Genomic DNA, 20,498 nt, shown 5'->3' with positions numbered 1-20,498 from the left:
ACCTTTCAAGTTTCAACATGGCGGAGAGTGCCTCGGGATTCGTGAATGGCAAGAAATATTAACACTTATCAGGGAGTTGTCATCCACTAAGCAGGTTGTTTTTAGAATCTACACTATTACACACGCATTTCAATGTCCTGTCCTTTACGAATGATTCTTTGCCGTAATTGTTTGGTTTTACGAGCAGATACGACGTCAGCTGCCCTGGCTATTTTGTTGCTATAACAACAAAAGCACATGAACAGAACTCAGTCGTAATTTGGAGTGTCCATCTTTCCTATAGCACATGAAGGCAGGGTTAGTCAAGGTGGATGAACAGTTTAAAATAAGTCCTTGTTGGCATTTTATCAGTTGTTTATTTTCATGTTCCCTGTCTAAAAGATTTTTTTTTTTTATGAATTGTAAAGATTGAGTTATAAATATTGGAAATAAAAATTAAATGATTTGTCTTGGTCTCATGTTTTTATATCATATATTTGGGGAATTTGAGGTCTTTTGGTTTTTCAGTAGGTTGTAGTCTTGTAGATAAATAAGACTAAATATTGATTCTTGTCGTATCTGATTTTCTCCCTGCAGGTTTCTTAAGAATGCATCCGCACTCTGTCATGCAAGGTGACATACCTCCGCAAGGCTGTGTGAGTGCTCGCTGGACACATTCACCCGTCTCCCAGGCCACCTACATTATTACCATTACCACCATCCCGAGTGCACACTTGGATGACATTTTCTCTAGTACTAAGGCCTAAAGTGTTTATCACAGATAAGAGATAAATTTTGAGGGACCCTTTTGAAGCTTAAAGGTCATCCTGAATTTCCTTTTTTGGTTTTGTCCTTTTACAAAGCACACGAAAACGAATTTCACTGATTTTATAAGCTTCCTATAATGTAATGCATTTACTCTTTGTTGTACAGGTCTAAAAAAAATAAAAATTGCACAGGACGTTGTTTGATGTCTTAAGTGTTGTTCCTAAATGAACACAATTCTTATATTTGCATCAAGTGTGTTACACAAAGTTACTGTTGTCAGACACACTTAATGTTACAGACATAAGGCAACATATATAGGCAATGTAGATATAAAGGCTCTGGCCGGAACAACAATGTTGGGCAGATCAGTCTGTTATTTATGACGCCGTCCAAAAACGAGGGCCGTCTTACTCCGCATCCCTCTTTCTTCATTTCCATGGTAACACTGTTGCCATGGAGTTAGCGACGCATTGCACAGCTGGCAGCATTTGGTGGCACATTGGTAAAGATCCAAATCCCGCTGGTTACGACTACTGAGTGACGTCAATATGCATACACTGTTTGCACATTCTATTGGGCATGCTTGTTCATTACTGTGCTTGGCAATACACTGATAGTTACCATCATAAAACAATTGTGAATATTGATCAAAAAGGCAGCATGATGGAATACACGTTACCATGTCTGCTAAATCAGCTAATCTGGATTCAATCGGCATTGGAGCATCCCTGCGTGGAGTTTGTATGTTCTCCCTATTCTTGTGTGGATTTTACTTCCTTTTCCTGCTTTCACTGAAATGTGCTGCTTAAGTTAATTGACTTTGATAGTTTGTTTTACTTGAATATTAACCTTTTCTCCTTTACGCTGAGGTACATTTTGCTTGCATTTTGTATGTATTTATTGCATGTTTATCAGAGACTTCTGTCACATGCCAATACCAGCGCCATTTGACTCCATTTGACCAATCAGAGGGAGCCAGCAGGTAGTCACATGACCACAGACAGTCTTTGTGAAGCCCCACAAAGACGCAGTTATCAAAGTAACTTGTTTATGAAACATGTGTGCTGTCATCGGTGCCTAAGATATTGGCATTTCAGCTTATAAGAACCCTGCTTTGAACTTGTGAGCGATACGAGGCGCTGTCTCTTCCTGTTTGGAAAATGTAATGCTATGTGGAATAAAACCAGCAGGTCAATGATACAGCACGTGAACGCAAAATGCATTTATGCACAATCAAAAGGAGCAGTGAGAAAGAAGAATCTGCAACGTATGCATATCACTGAGGATAAAGATAAAAGAACTTGGTGCTTTTGAGTAATCTAATTAATTGTGTGTCAACATGCCTGGTAATTATTGTGCCATTTCATGTGAGTAAACTTAATTCCAGACCATTTATTATGGTCAAAATTGCCCTGGTTCATGTTATTATTTTTAGCTGATGTAGAAATTTGCCCAAAAATACCTTTCCATGACTCAAACATCTTCTAATTAGCACATTAACACCTTAGCTTTTCACAAGGGATAATATCTTGTCTATAATTAATGTGAGAACGTCATTATTTTACATGAACACTTTACCTTTAAAAACAAATGTTTCCACTTTCTGTGGACTGAAGATGACATCCCCTGTGCTGAGGAAAGAGATAACAACTAATCATGGCTCAGTTTGTTGACCAAACGCAAAAAACAGGTGAGCCGTGATTGGTTCTTACCGATTTCCTCAGCACAGATGATGTCATCTTCGGTCGACAGCAAGTGGACACATTATTTTTATAGGTATTAAGTAATTATTCCTGAAAATATGAAGTCAAGTATACATTTAAAAAAAATATTGACTTCAAGTCACATTGCTGGGAAATTGACTTTTTTTTTTAAATTTTATTTATTTTTTAATTACATTTAGCTGACTCATTCTAAAGTAACAATAATGAGGAAAATCTTGGGCAAATCTGCCATCTCACATTTACCTTAGCTCACAGTAGTTGTGACAAAAGGTACATACAAGCAGCAAAGTAACAAATTCATTCATTACTTTTCACTTCGTGCTGTGATATCCACATAAAACTTGTTTTTAAAAGTTACGGTGTTTTTTTTTGTTTTTGTTTTTTTTCCTTCTGGTGTTTAGGTTTCAGGTAAGTGACGTCACCCTGCATTGTCCCAGGATGTCTCCAACTTCTCCCATCGATACTACAAGGAAGTCCCACCCTTTAACGCAACCGATTGGATGAAAATTAAACCAGCCCGCAAATACTCGCCTCTGATTGGCTGTAGGGGCTGCTCTCTACTGTGATCTGGCTTTGCGGTTTGGAGTCAGGTGGAACTCACCCCGTGGGAGAACAGGATAAAACTTCGTGTTGCCCCACGGGAAGTTGGTTTATTATTTTCTTGTACTGTTGATGATTTTATCAAAGAAAGGAGGAATTTGACAAGCCATTAATTCGAAATGAAGAGTCTCAAGTACAGGCTGAAAAAGCATGAAGTTAACATCACTGTAAGTGGACTTTTTGTTGTTGTTTCTGACGATAGCGACTCTTTTTGTGATAGCTGATTTAGCTTTAGCTTTGTATTCGTGAGCGATGTTCCACCTTCTTGTGGTTTGCGATGTAGTTTGACCTCTGCTGCCAGTCTTCGTCTTGTTCTCACTTTGTTGTTCAAGTAAAATCAGCCTGTGGAGCACCTGCGGTTGTTTCAAGCCAGTCACCTGTTGTGTACGCTCAATATATAGCCTACAACCAAACTTGACTCGACTGGTGTTTCTCTTTCTGAATGATTCTAAGCACCTATTTTGTTTTCTTTTCACCGGGGACATGCTAGCCCGGCTAGTATGCACGTTCTTCACAATGTCCTGCTGTTCGGCCCAGATTCAATGTTCTGACAGACAGGAGGGTGCGTCTGTCAACTACGCCAGAAATGACGAGATTTGCATTACAAAATAGGCCCCTACAACAGTACACTGTATGTTGATTGTTGAATGAATCCTAACCTGACATGAAGGAATGTTGTTCTTGTTCAGGCCAAGGCATCTACATCAAAGACATCAATGTCTACTTATATATCTAAGTCTTGTGATACTTCAAGAGCATGTAAACCAGGGGTGTCAAACTTGTTTTCATCATATGGGTCACATTGCATTTATGCTCGCCCTCAGTGGGCTGGTTATAACGTGAAAACACATGTATACTTAGTTGGGTACATACTTTGCTTTTAAAGTGATTTCACAGTGCTTACAGAGAACAAAATGAAAAACAAGCTGCTTTATGTTTTTGGACACAGGAACACATTCACTAACATTTAAAATGAAACCACAACAGAAAATATCAACATAAACGTTTTCTTTTTAGGAAAGTGAAACAATACATCAATAACTTGGTTGCAAGGGTCAGCATTAATGGTGGTCTGAACAGCCAGTGAAAACTACAGCGGCGGTAGGGCCAACTTATTAATCGGCCAATTTGACAAATTACTTAACTTTACATTTTCTATTTACAACAGCTGCTGCAGTCTGTAAATAATTGCCTAAGTTGTGAATTAATAACAATCTAATACAGCTATCAACATTGTTTACAGTATAAAATCAAGTTTCCCCCCACCATTTTATTAGCCCGGCGGCCTGCCATGCTTTCCTTCTCCTTCTTTTACACACTTAAAGAGAAAACCCACTTCGGTTAATACTAAATTCGTCAATTTTTCAAAGTTTCCCTTCAATCGTCAACAAAACGGCGTCCGTCAACTGATGGATTGACAGACCTTGACGGAATGCCCACCTCTGGTATTTACTTTGTAAAATTCATTTTATTGTGTATTCTACAGGGTCTCCAACATTCCATATAGTCTGGACACGGAAGTAAAAATACAAATGGCCCGATAATCCCATGCATTTATAAAGTTTAAATCAACACTTTCTACATATAATATACAATATTTGATAGTTGTCTTTTATTAACATTTACTTTATCATTTATGAATCATATTTTATTACATCATCTTTTATTACTTTTATATAGTTATCTTTTTGTGCCACCGTACTTGTGGTGATGCAGTGACGAGTTCTGTTGATGTGCTGTGTTATTATCCCTTTTCAGGAGACCTAAAAAAAAAAACCCCGCTGTTTATCGCTGACATTGCATCATCAAAGAAAATAAGCCATTTTTAACACTCAAGATTATTGAATAATCTGTGTAAAAAAAAAATTCTAATAATACTAAAATGACACACAATTACCGTAGTAATAAATAAATAAATAAATACGTAAATAAATAAATTAACACACGTGGGGACTGTCACATAGTAAAGATTTTTTTTAATTGACCAAATTCTGACTTGAGGTATCGATCGGCCAAACGCCAGTGATATGTGGACACCCAAAAAGGCTTAACATTGAGACCTGGGCTGTTTGAATGACATATATGTCGGACAATAATTCATTATCAGTATGTATTCTGATAAACGTGATCAGTATCAGTACAAAATGCATGATAAAATGTTGGGGGAAAGAAAGAAAACCCTGACCTCAGTGTTGTGTAGGCAGTGGGTACAGTGTAGCGTTAGATTTGTGCCATAATTACAAACACATAAGAGAACATTTTGAGCACAAAAGAAATGTTTTTAAATGTCTAGTTGGTCCTCGACTACCGAGCCCAAGAAGGAGCCGTTGAGGCAAGTAAATCATTCATGGACTATGGTAGTCATGAGCCTGCTAAAAATGTAGAGTAGTCCAAAGACGGTGGTTGGTAAGATAAAGTAGTCGAATGGCGGTTTGTCAACTGAAATGCATGCACTCCAACAGAGTAGGTATTTTAATTAGGTTTTTTTGATATGCTACTCTAAAAATTGTAGTATGAACATTCAGTAAAGATTAATGTAACTGAATCAACAATACTGCTTTGTGGTAGTGTCTTCTACAAATAAACAGTAGGTGCACTGCTGGAGGAGCATGGATGTAAACATTACACAACAATACTATGTATACAAACACATCGTACATTTCTTAAAAACATACTACCAGATACTTTGATTGGTATTTTCCAATTGATAGTTGTTTTATTTCATTTGATCCTACATACATAATCATACATAATTTCCATCCATCCATTTTCTTCACCGCTTATTCCTCACATGGGTCGCCGGGAGTGCTGGAGCCTATCTCAGCTGGCTTTGGGCAGTAGGCGGGGTACACCCTGAACTGGGTGCCAGCCAATCGCAACATACATAATTTGATATTTTTTATTTTATCTTTGGCTCTTTCACTGCCATTGACGACTGTATTCGTCAGACAAAAAAGAAAGGCCCACTGCCATTGACAAATAAATTTGTCAAACCCATTTTTAACGGGGAATGCGTTGCTTACAGTCTTTCTCATTTATACTGTGACTTTCAAGGTTGCAGGACATTTTTATTATGCCGCTGGATGGCATCATCGCGGTGGATCATCCAGTTATCCTGTTTTAAAACACGTCTTAAAACACATCTCTATTCTTTGGCTTTTGGTGAACTTTGAGACTTGTTCTTGGTGTTTTGTGGTGTGTATGAGTTTGATGTGCAGTCTACTTATTTATGTATTTATTTATCTCTTTATTCACTACCTCTTATTTACTGATGTAAAATGTATTTACTTGTAAAAAAAAAAAAAACTGTATTCGCACTTCAAAATGTTTGCTTTGTTCTTGTTTACCGCAAAACTGATGTTTGTTTATGTACAGCACTTTGTATACAGCAACACCTGTTCTTAAAGCGCTTTATAAATAAAGTTGAGTTGAGTTGAGTTTAACAAAAGAAGTAGAAGACTGGAGGTGATGCTCTTACCAAATGAGGGAAGGGGAGAAGGAAAAGTCGCCCGACATGACAATTACAGTCAGATGACGCTTGAAGAGTGTCACGTTTCAGTTGGTTTGGGTTTTTGTTTTATTTTGGTGAGTGTTGGTTGTCTGGTGTTCCTGTCTTCTTCCCCAGTCTCGTTATGGTTAACCTTGTCCACCTGCTTGTGTCTTCCCTTCCTGGTGTGTATTGCTGATTGGTTCCTCCTCCCTGCTGTGTCTCCCAGGTGTGTCCTGTTATTGTCATTAGTGTTTGTATAAGGGAGTGGCGTTTGTCTCACGCGGGTGTGGGAGCATTGTTTGATGTTTGTTGTTTGCGGTTTGAAGGTCTGAATGTTTTGTCACAGTGGTGTCTTTATTGCCATAGTCTACCAAGTCTTTATTGCCAAGTCTACCAAGTCCTTATTGCCAAGTCTGCTAAGTCTTCCACGCCAAGTCTTCCACGCCAAGTCTTCCACGCCAAGTCTTCCACGCCAAGTCTTCCACGCCAAGTCTTCCACGCCAAGTCTTCCACGCCAAGTCAGCCACGCCAAGTCAGCCACGCCAAGTCAGCCACGCCAAGTCTTCAAAGTCAGCCATGCCAAGTCTTCAAAGTCAGCCACGCCAAGTCTCTGCCTCACGCCACGCCAAGTCTCTGCCTCACGCCACGCCAAGTCTCTGCCTCACGCCACGCCAAGTCTCTGCCTCACGCCACGCCAAGTCTCTGCCTCACGCCACGCCAATCTCTGCCTCACGCCACGCCAAGTCTCCGCCTCACGCCACGCCAAGTCTCCGCCTCACGCCACGCCAAGTCTCCGCCTCACGCCACGCCAAGTCTCCGCCTCACGCCACGCCAAGTCTCCGCCTCACGCCACGCCAAGTCTCCGCATCACGCCACGCCAAGTCTCCGCATCACGCCACGCCAAGTCTCCGCCATGATCTGTGTCCACGTCCAGCCCAGTCTACTCCCCTTCCGTCTCGTCCAGTCATTCCCCGTCAGAGTTAATAAAGTTCCTTACATCATTCTTCCACTTGGTTTTCCTGTCTGTTTCCTCCCATTTTGGGTCCATCCATACCCCGCACGTAACAGAATGCTCCCACCAACCCGGACCCAGCGGAGGTTCCAAGTCCCCGTTCCGGCTCTGCGCCGGATTCAAGTCCCCGTTCCGGCTCTGCGCCGGATTCAAGTCCCCTTTCCGGCTCCGCGCCGGCCTCAGGACCCCGTTCCGGCACCGCGCCGGCCTCAGGACCCCGTTCCGGCGCCCCGCCGGCTCCAGGCCCTCGTCCCGGCACCTCGGCAGCCCATGAATGCCACGCCTGTGCCGCTGCTGCCGCTTCAGCCCCTGGCCGCTTCGCCTGTGCCGCTGCCGCCGCAGCCCCTGGCCGCTTCGCCTGTGCCGCTGCTGCCGCAGCCCCTGGCCGCTTCGCCTGTGCCGCTGCCGCCGCAGCCCCTGGCCGCTTCGCCTGTGCCGCCTAAGCCCCTGGCGTCTCAGGTCCCCTTGTCGCGGCCAATTGGCATCTCAGGTCCCCTCGTCACGGCAGAGTTGCCGCTTTCTCCAGTTTCCTCGTCTCTGCCCCAGCCAAAGTCCCCAGCTTCCTCGTCTCTGCCCCAGCCAGAGTCCCCAGCTTCCTCATCTCCGCCCCAGCCAGAGTCCCCAGCTTCCTCATCTCCGCCCCTGCCAAAGTCTCCGGTCTTGGGATCCGCCCCGGATAGCGCGGTAATGGCGGCCGACCCGGGACCCAGCGCCAGGCGGCGCAAGAGAAGGGCCCACCGCGGGAACCGGCCCTTGGCGGCGCCACCCCTGTTTTCGCCCCTTGAGCCCGCAATAATGCCGCCTCCTGGGCCGCCTCCCGATCCAGAATTCATGGAGTTTTGTAAGGCAGTTTTCCGCCCCTTGATAGATTCATATTCGTACCCTGATTAGGGGCAGGGTTTAGCTCCCTTCCCGTCCCCGCCCTCCCCGTTTTGGCTTGTTTTTGTTTTAGGGACGTCTGGGAGCCGTCCCTTGGTGGGGGGGTACTGTCACGTTTCAGTTGGTTTGGGTTTTTGTTTTATTTTGGTGAGTGCTGGTTGTCTGGTGTTCCTGTCTTCTTCCCCAGTCTCGTTATGGTTAACCTTGTCCACCTGCTTGTGTCTTCCCTTCCTGGTGTGTATTGCTGATTGGTTCCCCCTCCCTGCTGTGTCTCCCAGGTGTGTCCTGTTATTGTCATTAGTGTTTGTACAAGGGAGTGGTGTTTGTCTCACGCGGGTGTGGGAGCATTGTTTGATGTTTGTTGTTTGCGGTTTGAAGGTCTGAATGTTTTGTCACAGTGGTGTCTTTATTGCCAAAGTCTACCAAGTCTTTATTGCCAAGTCTGCTGTCTTCCACGCCAAGTCTTGCACGCCAAGTCTTGCACGCCAAGTCTTGCACGCCAAGTCTTGCACGCCAAGTCTTGCACGCCAAGTCTTGCACGCCAAGTCTTGCACGCCAAGTCTTCAAAGTCAGCCACGCCAAGTCTTCAAAGTCAGCCACGCCAAGTCTTCAAAGTCAGCCACGCCAAGTCTCTGCCTCACGCCACGCCAAGTCTCTGCCTCACGCCACGCCAAGTCTCTGCCTCACGCCACGCCATGTCTCTGGCTCACGCCACGCCATGTCTCTGGCTCACGCCACGCCATGTCTCTGGCTCACGCCACGCCATGTCTCTGCATCACGCCACGCCATGTCTCTGCATCACGCCACGCCATGTCTCTGCATCACGCCACGACATGTCTCTGCATCACGCCACGCCAATTCTCTGCATCACGCCACGCCAAGTCTCTGCATCACGCCACGCCAAGTCTCTGCATCACGCCACGCCAAGTCTCTGCATCACGCCACGCCAAGTCTCTGCATTACGCCACGCCAAGTCTCTGCATCACGCCACGCCAAGTCTCTGCATCATGCCACGCCAAGTCTCTGCATCACGCCACGCCAAGTCTCCGCCATGATCTGTATCCACGTCCAGCCCAGTCTACTCCCCTTCCGTCTCATCCAGTCCTTCCCCGTCAGAGTTAATAAAGTTCCTTACATCATTCTTCCACTTGGTTTTCCTGTCTGTTTCCTCCCATTTTGGGTCCATCCATTTTGGGTTACCCCGCACGTAACAAAGAGTACTTTTGTCGTACAAAAAAGACAAAGAAGTTGTCATCATTGAGTGATGATGGCGAGTGCAGAGAAAAAGCAAAGATGGTGGTCAAGTGGACAAGCAGCCTGATTTTTTTTTTTCCCCTAACATTTTTTACGGAATAAATAACAGCGGCCGAATCAGCAGATGCTAAGTTGCTAATATACCTAAATAACACTGCAAGGCTTGCATGAAACTGCTGACTTAGATGGTATTTTACACATAAAGGGGAAATAATTAAATAAATCAGAATTATACAAACTTGTAAAGCTTTGTATGATTTACATTTGCAAGCACTTACCAGTGTAAGTGAGGGGGTATTCCGTGTACCAGTGTCACAGAGTTGAAAATAAGCACACCTGAAACGGTAATATCATCTAACCTGTCCGTCTTGCTCATATCATGCCCATTTCATAAAAGTGAGTGTGACATCAAAGTGAGTGTGACTTCTTTTGGACAGAAAGTGGTGGTGGCGGTGGCGGTGGCGGTAGTGGTAGTAGTGATAGTAGTGATCGCTTGGCCAGTTAGATGGCCGTTGCGACCCGTCGTCTGAAGTTGTCTCTATCCTGGGCTTGAAGTAGAAGGTCGGAAAGAGGACTGGTGGCAGCCACTTGTGCTACCCAGGTGAGTTTTGGGCATCCAGGGGGGCGGCGCCAGCCACGAGGAGGAGGGAGAGATGAGTCAGTGAGGAGTTGTTTTGCCGGTATCGAGTTATCCAGGCAGGCCACGTGACCGAGCAGATGAAGTCGCTGCTTATTGATGAGGGTGGAGACCGGTGTTGGATTTCCTGCCCTGGCGTAGATAGTTGCGTTGTCATTGCAGACAAAATCGTACCAGCAGACACGTAGAATACTCTGCAAGCAATGCCTGTGAAATGCGTCCAGGCGGCGTTGCATAACTGCAGAGAGTTGTTGAAATGTTTCGCTAGCGTAGAGTAGGACTGGGATGATGACGGAGTCGAATATGCGGAGTTTGGTGGCCAAGCAGATAGAGGGGCTTGACCACATCCGAGGGAGCCTGCCAAAGGTGTTGCGAGCCAGCTGGAGTCGCCGCAGGATCTCGGGATCGCAGGAACCACTTGTGGCAAACTTTGACCCAAGGTAGTTGAACTCCTCAACGACCCCTACCTCTGACCACGACCAAGTGGTACCAAAGAAGGGACCATCAGCATATCCATCAGCGACTGTAACTTGGTCTTGATCCAGTTGATTTCCAGTCTGAGTGGGACAGCCTCTTCAGAGAAAATCAGCAGAGCATCCGAGAGGGCATCCAGGAAGTGGTGCGCAGGCTGCCGTCGTCGGCGTAGTCAAGGTCAGTCTGCGTGGAGTGGAGACTAGCACCCACCTCTGGGCAGTGAGCGAGGGACGAGGAAACGCAGTAGTCAACAGCAACGTTGAACAAGTTGGGGGCAGCCGCACAGCCCTGCCGCACGCCGAGCTGGTGCGAAACAGCTGTGAGACCATCCCGTCTGCTCGGACTGAACAGACAGACAGAAAGTGGACAGATAAATGTGAGTCCGCCCATTGCAATAGGCTTCTGTCCTGCCAGAGGGGAGCGTGTTCGGGGAATATTCACTTGACATCTTTCTATACTGTTGCAATTAATCCATTCTTATTAATTGCTGCTATGTGGATACAATTAATCAAGCACTCTTATAGATGGACAGTAGCGTGTTCTAATTGCTTGGTCAAGTGGATTTTTTATTTATTTATTTTTTTTAACAGTTGGCCATTTGTAAGTAAAGGGTGAACAATACCCATTCTGGGATACTGTGTCGAATCAGTTCAACCATATTAGTCCATGTACTAATCATCAGTCATTACTCATTCTCCATGGTTCAAGATGTCAAGATGGAGTGTTTTTTTTCCATTCTTGCAAATTACCATGACAAAAGGCGCACAAAGATCTGTGTGGGAAGCTGGTCTGTATTTAAGGACTTAAAAAAAACAACCTTTGAGAAGTAGAGCACAATTATATTCACACTGGGAGTTGAGCCCCCATTTTCTGAAGTGATTTTCAATGAAGGGTTCAAGCAAAATTCTTCCTCTTTTTGTCCTGTGCATTAATTTAAAATCTGTCAGGCTTGATATGAAATACAGGTTTGTTTGTTTTTTTTGTTTGTTTTTTTGTACTGGATAAGTTGTACTGGATACTGCAACTGAAAAACAAGACATGTTTAAATCGCATCCCTTAAAAAAAAAAAAAATAATAATAATAATCTGATGAGAGAGACTGAGAGAGACAGAGAGATATAGAGGCAGAAGGTAGCCCGATAACTTTCCAGGTAGCCTCACCCTTTGATATGAAATACAGGTTGTTTTTTTGTTGTTGTTTTTTTTGTTTTTTGTTTTGTACTGGCTAAGTTGTACTAGATACTGCAACTGAAAAACAAGACATGTTTAAATTACATCCCTTAAAAAAAAATAAAAAAAAAATCTGATGAGAGAGACAGAGACAGACAGTCACTCTAAATCAGCGTATGCCTACACCTCTTTTTGCCAATGCATGTAGCATCTGAAAGAGTCCTTTCCTTTGCTCCCGTTGACAATCTCTTCCAACCCGGCAACCACTTTCTCTCTCTCTTCTCCTCCTCATACTCTTTGTTCTCCTTTTTTTTAAATTTTTTTTTTTATTTTATTTTTTTTTTTAAATCAGTTCACTTGGATTTCTTTTGTGGACCCTCAGAAATTCCACTCTGATTGGGTTTTAAAGAGTTAAGAATGATGGATGTGAAATCACTGTGTTTGTTTTTTCTTTAAACTTAATTACAATCAATGGTAAATTAATTAGAAACCATGGTAAAATGAAAAAAGTAACACATTTCTTAACTAGCGTTGCATTTCGGCTGATTTAAATGAAAAAGCAGGCAAGCCGAGCCATTGGAGCCAAAAGTCATTGGAACCAAAAGTCAAGCAGGCAAAATTGTCACCTTGGAGCGACATCATCTGAAGGTGCTTTTATATTGGTTGCTGCCAGGTGACATCACTCCTGCGTGACACACTTTCAAACGTCATTATTCCAGTTAATAACAAAATAAAATATACTTAAAATCATATTTAAAATCATTCACAAAGGTTCATGACGTATTAAATTAACAAAGACTAAAACAAAAGGACATTTTTGCTATAATTCTAGTTGATTTTAGTTTGATTTTAGTTTTGTAAACATAAAATGTAGTTTCAGTTAATTTTCATTTTTTAAAAAGCATTTTTGTTTTATTTCGTTTGAGTTTTAGTTTTTTCCGTTAGTTTTTGTTAACAAAAATAACCTTGGTGTAGAGCCCTGGAAACATTTCAGTTCAAAAAGTTTGAAGGTCTTGGCCTTAATATGAGGTGCAGGTTGATTTAATGTCCAACGGGGGGGGTGTCTTAGTCCTAAAGTCCTTAAGTCCTAAGAGTGTCTGAAGTAAGCTGGTAAAAGCCAGCCAAATTAAATGTGTAGCACTGAATGTGGGTGTATTTAATTTGAAGCAAGTGGTTTTTTATTTATTTATATATTAACTAACTAACTTCTGTAACTACTGATTTGTAACAAGTGTTTAGCAGTGATAGTTCACACTTGTCTTTACTTACATTTGATAAGATCATAAACTCTCGTAAAACATCCGGGCAACATCCGAGGTTTAGGATACTGTGTAACTTGGGTATAGAATGTGTGTTAGGGTGACAGTCTGTGTTTTTAGGATTAATGTCTGGCTCCACAGGGGCTAACCATGAGGTCATCTCCGGTTTTATGCGTCTGTGTTGCCATGCTGTGCAGGCTAGGAGTGGCATGTTTGCCGCTTTGTGCTATACCAACCATTTACTGTATGTAGATGTGTTTTCATATTCTACACATGATGTATCTTGTCATGTGTGGATGTTTGTAAACAGTAATGAAGACTTGAGATTGAGACTCCACCACTGCTTATGAATGTAGGTACTGAATATTTGAGGCTTTAATACTATTGAGTCGACCCACTTTGGGTGGGCTGCGGATAATATCTCTGCGCACGCATGCACGCGCGCACACACACACACACACACACACACACACGCCCTCTGATGCCCACATACTATATGTCGGCATGCTCAGCAGCAGGGACACACAGGTTCTGCTGATGGAGCAGCAAACTGTTGTGACTTGGCTCAGACTAAGCCTAATCAAGCTGTGCTCTGGGCGTTGTTGTTTTTCTGTCTTTATGGATTAAACATACAGGACAAGTGTTGTTTTTTTTTTCTTTCACCTCACATTTGTGGCAAGTTTGGGCCTTGCTCATACTTGACATGGGCAAATCTTTGTTGCTCCGCGAAGGCATTAGAAAGAAATGAAGTGGTGTATTGTAGACAATTTCTGCAGTTTTTGTTCTATTAGTGTAGTTGAATCTTATTTGGCCTTGAATCCAGTCAGAATGTGTCCTGCAAATATATTGGGCCAAAACCTCATAAGTCACATTTTAATTAGATAATTATTTAAATTTCATTTATCCCCCCCCAAAAAACAAAAAAACAAAAAAAACAAACAAATCTATGCTATTCAGGGCTCCAGACTAACTTTTATTTATTTATTTATTTATTTAGTTTTTAAACTAGGAGCACAGTGGTAAAATTTTAGGGGCAAAAGTAGAAGATTTAGGGGAACACAATATAAATGAACTTGCAAAGTAAATATTCATGCTACTCATTTTCACAATATAACTGATAAATAGGCTGAACTGTGGAGCACTGGAGCAGAAGTACGACTGCAGCAAAAAATATTCATAATAAATAATAACATTTATTATTAAAAAGTAAAAAAATAAAAATCTGGAAACTTACTGGTTTGCGCTAGAGCGAGTAGATGAAAATTTTAGTTGCGCGATGTCAAATTTTAGGGGCAAAATGACCCATTTAGGGGCAGTGCTATTGGTCAGTCCACACGTGTGGGTGTTATTTTTACAAATGATTAACCAATCTAATGTGTTGAAAATGGCCTTTTCTTTTTGATGATGCAATGTTAATAGTTGAGCAAACATGATATTTTTGGGGTCTCCTGAAAAGTGACTATTTTGGAGGTGCAAAGTTTCTGCCCAGCCAGCGATATACATTAATAGGAGATAACAAAACAATGGTATCCCTGGTGCAACATGAAACCTAGTTGCAATCTATTATGGCTTTTCGGGGGTGTAAGTGCTCTAAACTGTCGGAAAATTTAAATGTATAAATGGCAAATCTATTACTTATTGTATCATTCATTTTCCCTCACTGTTAAAATGAACAATTATCCCTTCAAACAGTTCAAGTTCCCACTGAACTTTGAAGTTTGTAATCCTTGCGGAGTTATTTTTATTGCTGAGATGTTTATTGTACCACATAGCTTCTCTAATAACTTGGTGGCGTATATACTACTATGTTACGTAAAACAGGGTGGAGACTTCTCATAAATGTTGTTAGTCACAGGTCCCTTGTTTTGAGTTAGGCAGGTTAGTACATGCTTGACCTCAACTGATCTTTATCTGGTGTCACAGGAATGTAGTAAAATGACTTAAGGGCTTTCCCACCTTATTTCGCATGTATTTCTATGCAGTTTATGTTAAATGCTTAACCCCTCTATGCAGGGCTCGACACTGACCAATTTACCCGCAAATGTGGCCAACTTCACAGTGTGTGCTTACTGTGCTGGTAAAAATTTCATCCGGTCGCACGGCTGAGTACAGCGTTTCCGTTGTATTCATGCAGCAGCGGCGCAGCGCCGCTCCTTCAATCCGACCTGCCGTTCCTTCGAGCCAACTAAAAACAAAACAAAAGAACAAAAAGTGCGCATTTTGTGTGCGCCAGTTCTGAAGACGTTATCCTTCCAGTCAAGAATTGGGGCAAATTTTGCTGTGCCACCACGAGTTTCTGATTGGAGGGTGCTCGTTCCTGGTTGGCTGCTTCCTCGAGCCACTGTAATTGACTTCTTATGAAGTGTGACTTTGGAGCGCGCGTGCAGAAATAACGTGGAAGAGAGTTGACGCTGTATGTACTTGAATGTGGAGATTAAACAAGAAAGTTAATAAAAAGTGAGATGAAATAAAACACCAGACTTCAGTGTGACATCCTGTCTCCTGTAGTTCATTTCGTCTACCCTTTTGGAGCCCACCTTTTTGGGGACGTGCGGCCGTGAGACCGAGCAGGAACGGATAACAAAATAATGCCGTTATTTGCACTGTTAAACATCGGTTTGGCCAAGGAATCCGGAGAATGGGATCAGCGAAACACATGCTTATGAGGCACAATTTAAACTGCCATCAGTTACGCATTTGTACATGGCGGCACGAGATAATTCCACATTGATGGAGGAAGCAAGAAAAAGAACTCAAAATTGATGTGACCGCCGAGCACGCAGTCAAGACGGAGCGGATCCACAACGCTCACGCGCGGTGTAATCCCGGGGGGAGTTTGTCATCATTTTGGGAGGATTAACGAAGGAATTTCAAGTCTCCAACTGCTGTACATTGGTGTAAACTTGGCATTCAAATTAAAGTTCCGAGCAGGCTTTGTGCGCTGGATGAGAGACGGCGAACACACTTTCACCAAACGGGGAGTCAGCGTTGGGCGAGGAAGCCACTGTATATGAATAGATTGTGGACGTATGGGCTCGCGAAAGCCGGCATCATTGCTAAACGAGACTGACTCCCATAATGATGAGCGTGAACCTGGCCTGTTTGAAGGAGAAATTGCTCAGCTGTTCAATTCAGATACAGAAGATGAGGACGTTGATTGATTTGTGAATGAAGACTGATCAAAAAAATAACGTGAGTACGTTGTTAAATCGTTGAATAAAGTAAAACCGAAGTCACTGCTTTGCTCCTGCAACCCGTTTGTTTTAGCAAGCATACGGCAATAACGTGGTGCACTTTTATGTAAAGCGCAAAGTTATTGTATCCCCAGTCTCAGTGTCTTTTTCGCTATCTATCACTGCGTAACACTGCATGGCTGCACTCCTCTCCAGCCCCCAATTGCTTTAATTGGAAAGTTGAGGGAGCTGCAGCTATGATTTAGGAATGGCAGGGCGCCACCGCTGAATGAATACAGCTGCAACGGTGAACTAATACATTGATGTCAATGTAATTGCCATGATAGACTTAGCATTTTGAAGTTGACCCTTGCAGCGTGTGGTGGCGTTGCGGCTCAAGACACCTAGCTTGACCTGGCTAGCACCATCCCGAAATCATATTCAGTCACTAATTAAAGGCGATAAGAAACCGCCAGTTTATTAGTCTGTCATTGTATGATACGGTACAAGTCTCCGGCGTTAGTAACTAGCCACTAATGGGAGTGTAAACACTGACAGAGTTAGGTGAGACGCAAGGTGCATTCAAATGCAGTCAGACGTTAAACCTTAATTGCAAATATTTAAACTAGAGCTCTCAAAAGTAATTGATTAATCGACAAGTAGTCGATTATCAAATGAATCAACTATTTCAATAATTGAATAATGGAGCCATTTTTTAATTTAAAATTGTCCATATCCTCTGATTTCAGCATATCAACAGTAATTGTTCACTGATTTCTGTCATCCTTCATGAAAGAAGACGGCATTTACAAACATCTGTCTTTACTTTGGGGAAACAATGACAGAACTGCTAACAGTACAGTACAATACATAATCACTGGTTACTAAACAGTAATCAAGGGAAAATGCTTTTGTAATACACTTTTTGACATTTTGATTAAAAAAGACCCACCCGAAAATTTAATAAATCTCCATTAATGTAGGAAGGTATTACATTAATGGTAAAAATATTATTACAATATCAGCAAAGTCAAGATTTTTTTCTTGCATTATTCGTTAAATTATTACATTATCGGGTTTTATTATATTTTTTTATTTGAGTTAAGTGCAAACTATATTACATTTTCAGGCGTTTAATTACATTATTAGTAAATTATTACATTATAGCGTGCTACAAGGCTGCTCCAGCCGCTGAGAGTTGAGCAAGGTTTGTTGGAAGTGTCGATTGTCAATGTGTCCTGTAATAATTACTTTGCATTACGGTAGTTCTTTCAGTTAGTTTCTTTATCGGTGCATGAGCAGAGATCCACTCACTGCCAACGAGTTGTTAGGGCACTACAACATATATCACACAGATCTTGCTGAGCTTTTGTCTTGAGAAGAATTGTTAACTGATCAGTGTCTGCCTTTGCTACATGTCAAAGGAAACATGTTAATTTTAGGGGGCTGTGATTTTACTATTTACCACTAGAGGGTACATTAGTCTGACCAGCCAGCAGCAATGCTCTGACCACCAGTAAGCCCCGCCTTGCTTATCCCACTTTGTGTGTACCACACTGTACCCAGAAACATCTGTCCTGAAAAATTTGCAGAAACTCAAAGTAGAGTATGTCGGAAACTATATTATTAACCTCAAGCTTCGATTTATGCAAGAGATGCCCCTACATCGTTTTTTTTTTTTTTTCGATACAGCTAGATTGAGGGGCAATGGCGAGCTGGAGCCTGTCCCATCTGACTTTGGGCAAAAAGTAGACCACACCATAGACTAGTTGCCCTACCCGAGCAGAGTAGTTGATGCAAAACTTATTTTGGGGTACATTTTGTGAGGCTTTTATAACATTTCGGTGATCTGTTTTTATAGCCGCATGACCAAGTGCAGTTAAGATCCTGAATTCAGTTTAATCTGGACTTGCAAGGCAATATAACTGTAGTATGACCTTAAGAAAAACAAGTTTCAGTTGAAAAACGTGCTGAGAAACACTATGGAATAAAACTACCGGTATTTCTTTTTTGTATTTGTTATTACCGTAATGTACTTGATTTACAGCATACATACCTGGCCACCCTGGCAAACAACTACTAGGACTCGCATAGTTTTTGGATATTGTAGTGAACGGATTACAGTTTTATTATGTTATTGTCAAGTCTCTGATCTAGCCAGGGAATTGAGCTCTCAGCGCCCAAGTATATTGCACTAATAAATCAGCATGTCACATTGATTTTCAAGAGCACACAGCTATGTTAATGCAATAGATCACTGGTCCCAGTGATGATAGAATGTACCAACTGGTGATTAGGGTCTAATTTGGGTCTCATCACACACACCAAATGTCATCATATGTGCTGAGTGGAGTAATGTGATACCTTACTGTGATATTGATATCCAAGTTAGTAGGCATAAGATTTGTTAATTTTCCTAAATATTCATCCAATTTATATTTTATTTATCATGAGCAATTAGTGTGTTGTATTCTATAAATCATTTTTTCCAGATTTTTCAGAAAACAAAAAAATCGAACCATTGGCATCATGAGGAGATGATTTAGGCAAAAAAAAAAAAAAAAAAAAAACCTGAAAAAAAAATACCTTAGGCAATTATTTTATGAGGGTGATGATATACAAATTTAACAAAATTATTATTATTGTTATTATTATTATTATTAATAATAATAATAATAATAATAATAGTGTTTTAACTTTATATATTTTTGCAGGGCAAAATTATACATTGTCTTGCCTGAGGTTATTTCACTTTGATAAGCAAATTAAGCATGTTCTTGTTTTGATACGATGGCAGTGAATCCACACATTTTATTTACATAGGTCTTTTTGACACCTTTCAGGTACCCCAAAGGGAACCACCATCTCTGATCCGATTACAAGATGGAGCTATATATCTATACTGTACAAGTATACTTGTGTACTACTGTTTGCTAAGCAACAGAAGTATTCTCAAGCATTTTGCCAAATGTTTACCAATTTTTGCAATGCTCCACCAAGGAAGGAAAGGAGGGGCTAAAAATAGTGTGTGATTTGAATATAACATTTATTTGTGAAAAAAAGAACTTCATTTTTAGTAACAATGTAACACTGCTTTAAACACATGAAATAAAACAAATTAAATAGTTGATATACTGTCCCCTGATTTGCTGGTATCATTTATTGTCAGAGTGAATAATATGAATGAATATGAATAAAGATTAAAAACATGCAAGTAAGGTATAAATGCTTTTAAATCCAGGTTTAAAAACTATGCTCTTTGCATAGTTCATAGCTCGTTGCATCAAGCAGAATTAAAGCGGAAATTAACCACCGGTTCCCAAAACTCGAAATTGCTGATACTTTCCGGTCGTCTGTTTGTCTATCCATCCCGCGTACCCCTCCCTGCGTGCTGCACTCCCCTCCTTTCCAGCCTTGAAGGAGAGGCACCTAAGATTTAGGAGTGGCTTACCACCGCTATAAAATTAATGTAGAGGAAACGCTGAATATGTTTTCATAATTCTTAAATCCTCCCACCAAAATGAATGTGGTGTATTTGATAGTGATTGATAGGGCTGCTCGATTATGGAAAAAATAATAATCACGATTATTGTTGTAATAATTGAAATCACGATTATTAAAAACGATTATGTTTTTGTTCAAAGCAAAAAAAATGTTTAAACATTTGAAAATATTAAGACAAATGAAAAAAAAAATATGTAAGCTCATTTTGGACCAAACAGACTTTATAATGATAAATTATTATTTATGTTAGCAAAAATTTAAAGTTGGGGTGAAGCGTGTGCAATATGACTTGTGAGGTGCTAACAACTTCACAAATTTCAGGTATTTTTTGGAACCTAACCCCAGCGGAAAACGAGGGAACACTGTACATCAGACTCGAGGTGTATTTTCATCAACAATAAAGTTTTGCATGGTTTATTGATCATGTTTGTGTAACTAATTGGTAAAAAATATACCATTAAAAACTCAAACTTCTTTTTGACTATTTATTTACTGTCGACTGTCGCCGTAGTTGTTGTTTTTCACTTCTGCCATGCGTGACACGCGCAGCGAGCAGTGTTTTTTAAAACATTTGTT

General features: G+C 41.5%; 1 protein-coding gene across 3 annotated transcripts in view; it reads left to right on the top strand.

Annotated features, from left to right (window-relative positions):
* Window positions 1–1,358: 1,358 nt before the first annotated feature.
* uacab (uveal autoantigen with coiled-coil domains and ankyrin repeats b) overlaps window positions 1,359–20,498 on the top strand; it is a 49,625-nt gene continuing 30,485 nt past the window's right edge. For 2 of the 3 annotated variants that reach the window (XM_077519017.1, XM_077519015.1), the window contains exon 1: window positions 1,359–1,488. In XM_077519017.1, coding sequence (XP_077375143.1) covers window positions 1,408–1,488 — 81 coding nt within the window. In that variant the 5' untranslated portion in view covers window positions 1,359–1,407. Of the gene's footprint in view, window positions 1,489–3,018; window positions 3,239–20,498 lie in introns of those variants that run through there. The other variant, XM_077519016.1, reaches the window with a different exon arrangement.

This window comes from Festucalex cinctus, chromosome 4 (genome assembly GCF_051991245.1).
Source record: "Festucalex cinctus isolate MCC-2025b chromosome 4, RoL_Fcin_1.0, whole genome shotgun sequence".
NCBI classification, from domain to species: Eukaryota; Metazoa; Chordata; class Actinopteri; order Syngnathiformes; family Syngnathidae; genus Festucalex; species Festucalex cinctus.
Note: the sequence above shows the minus strand (reverse complement) of the source record. Positions and strands in the feature narration are given on the sequence as shown.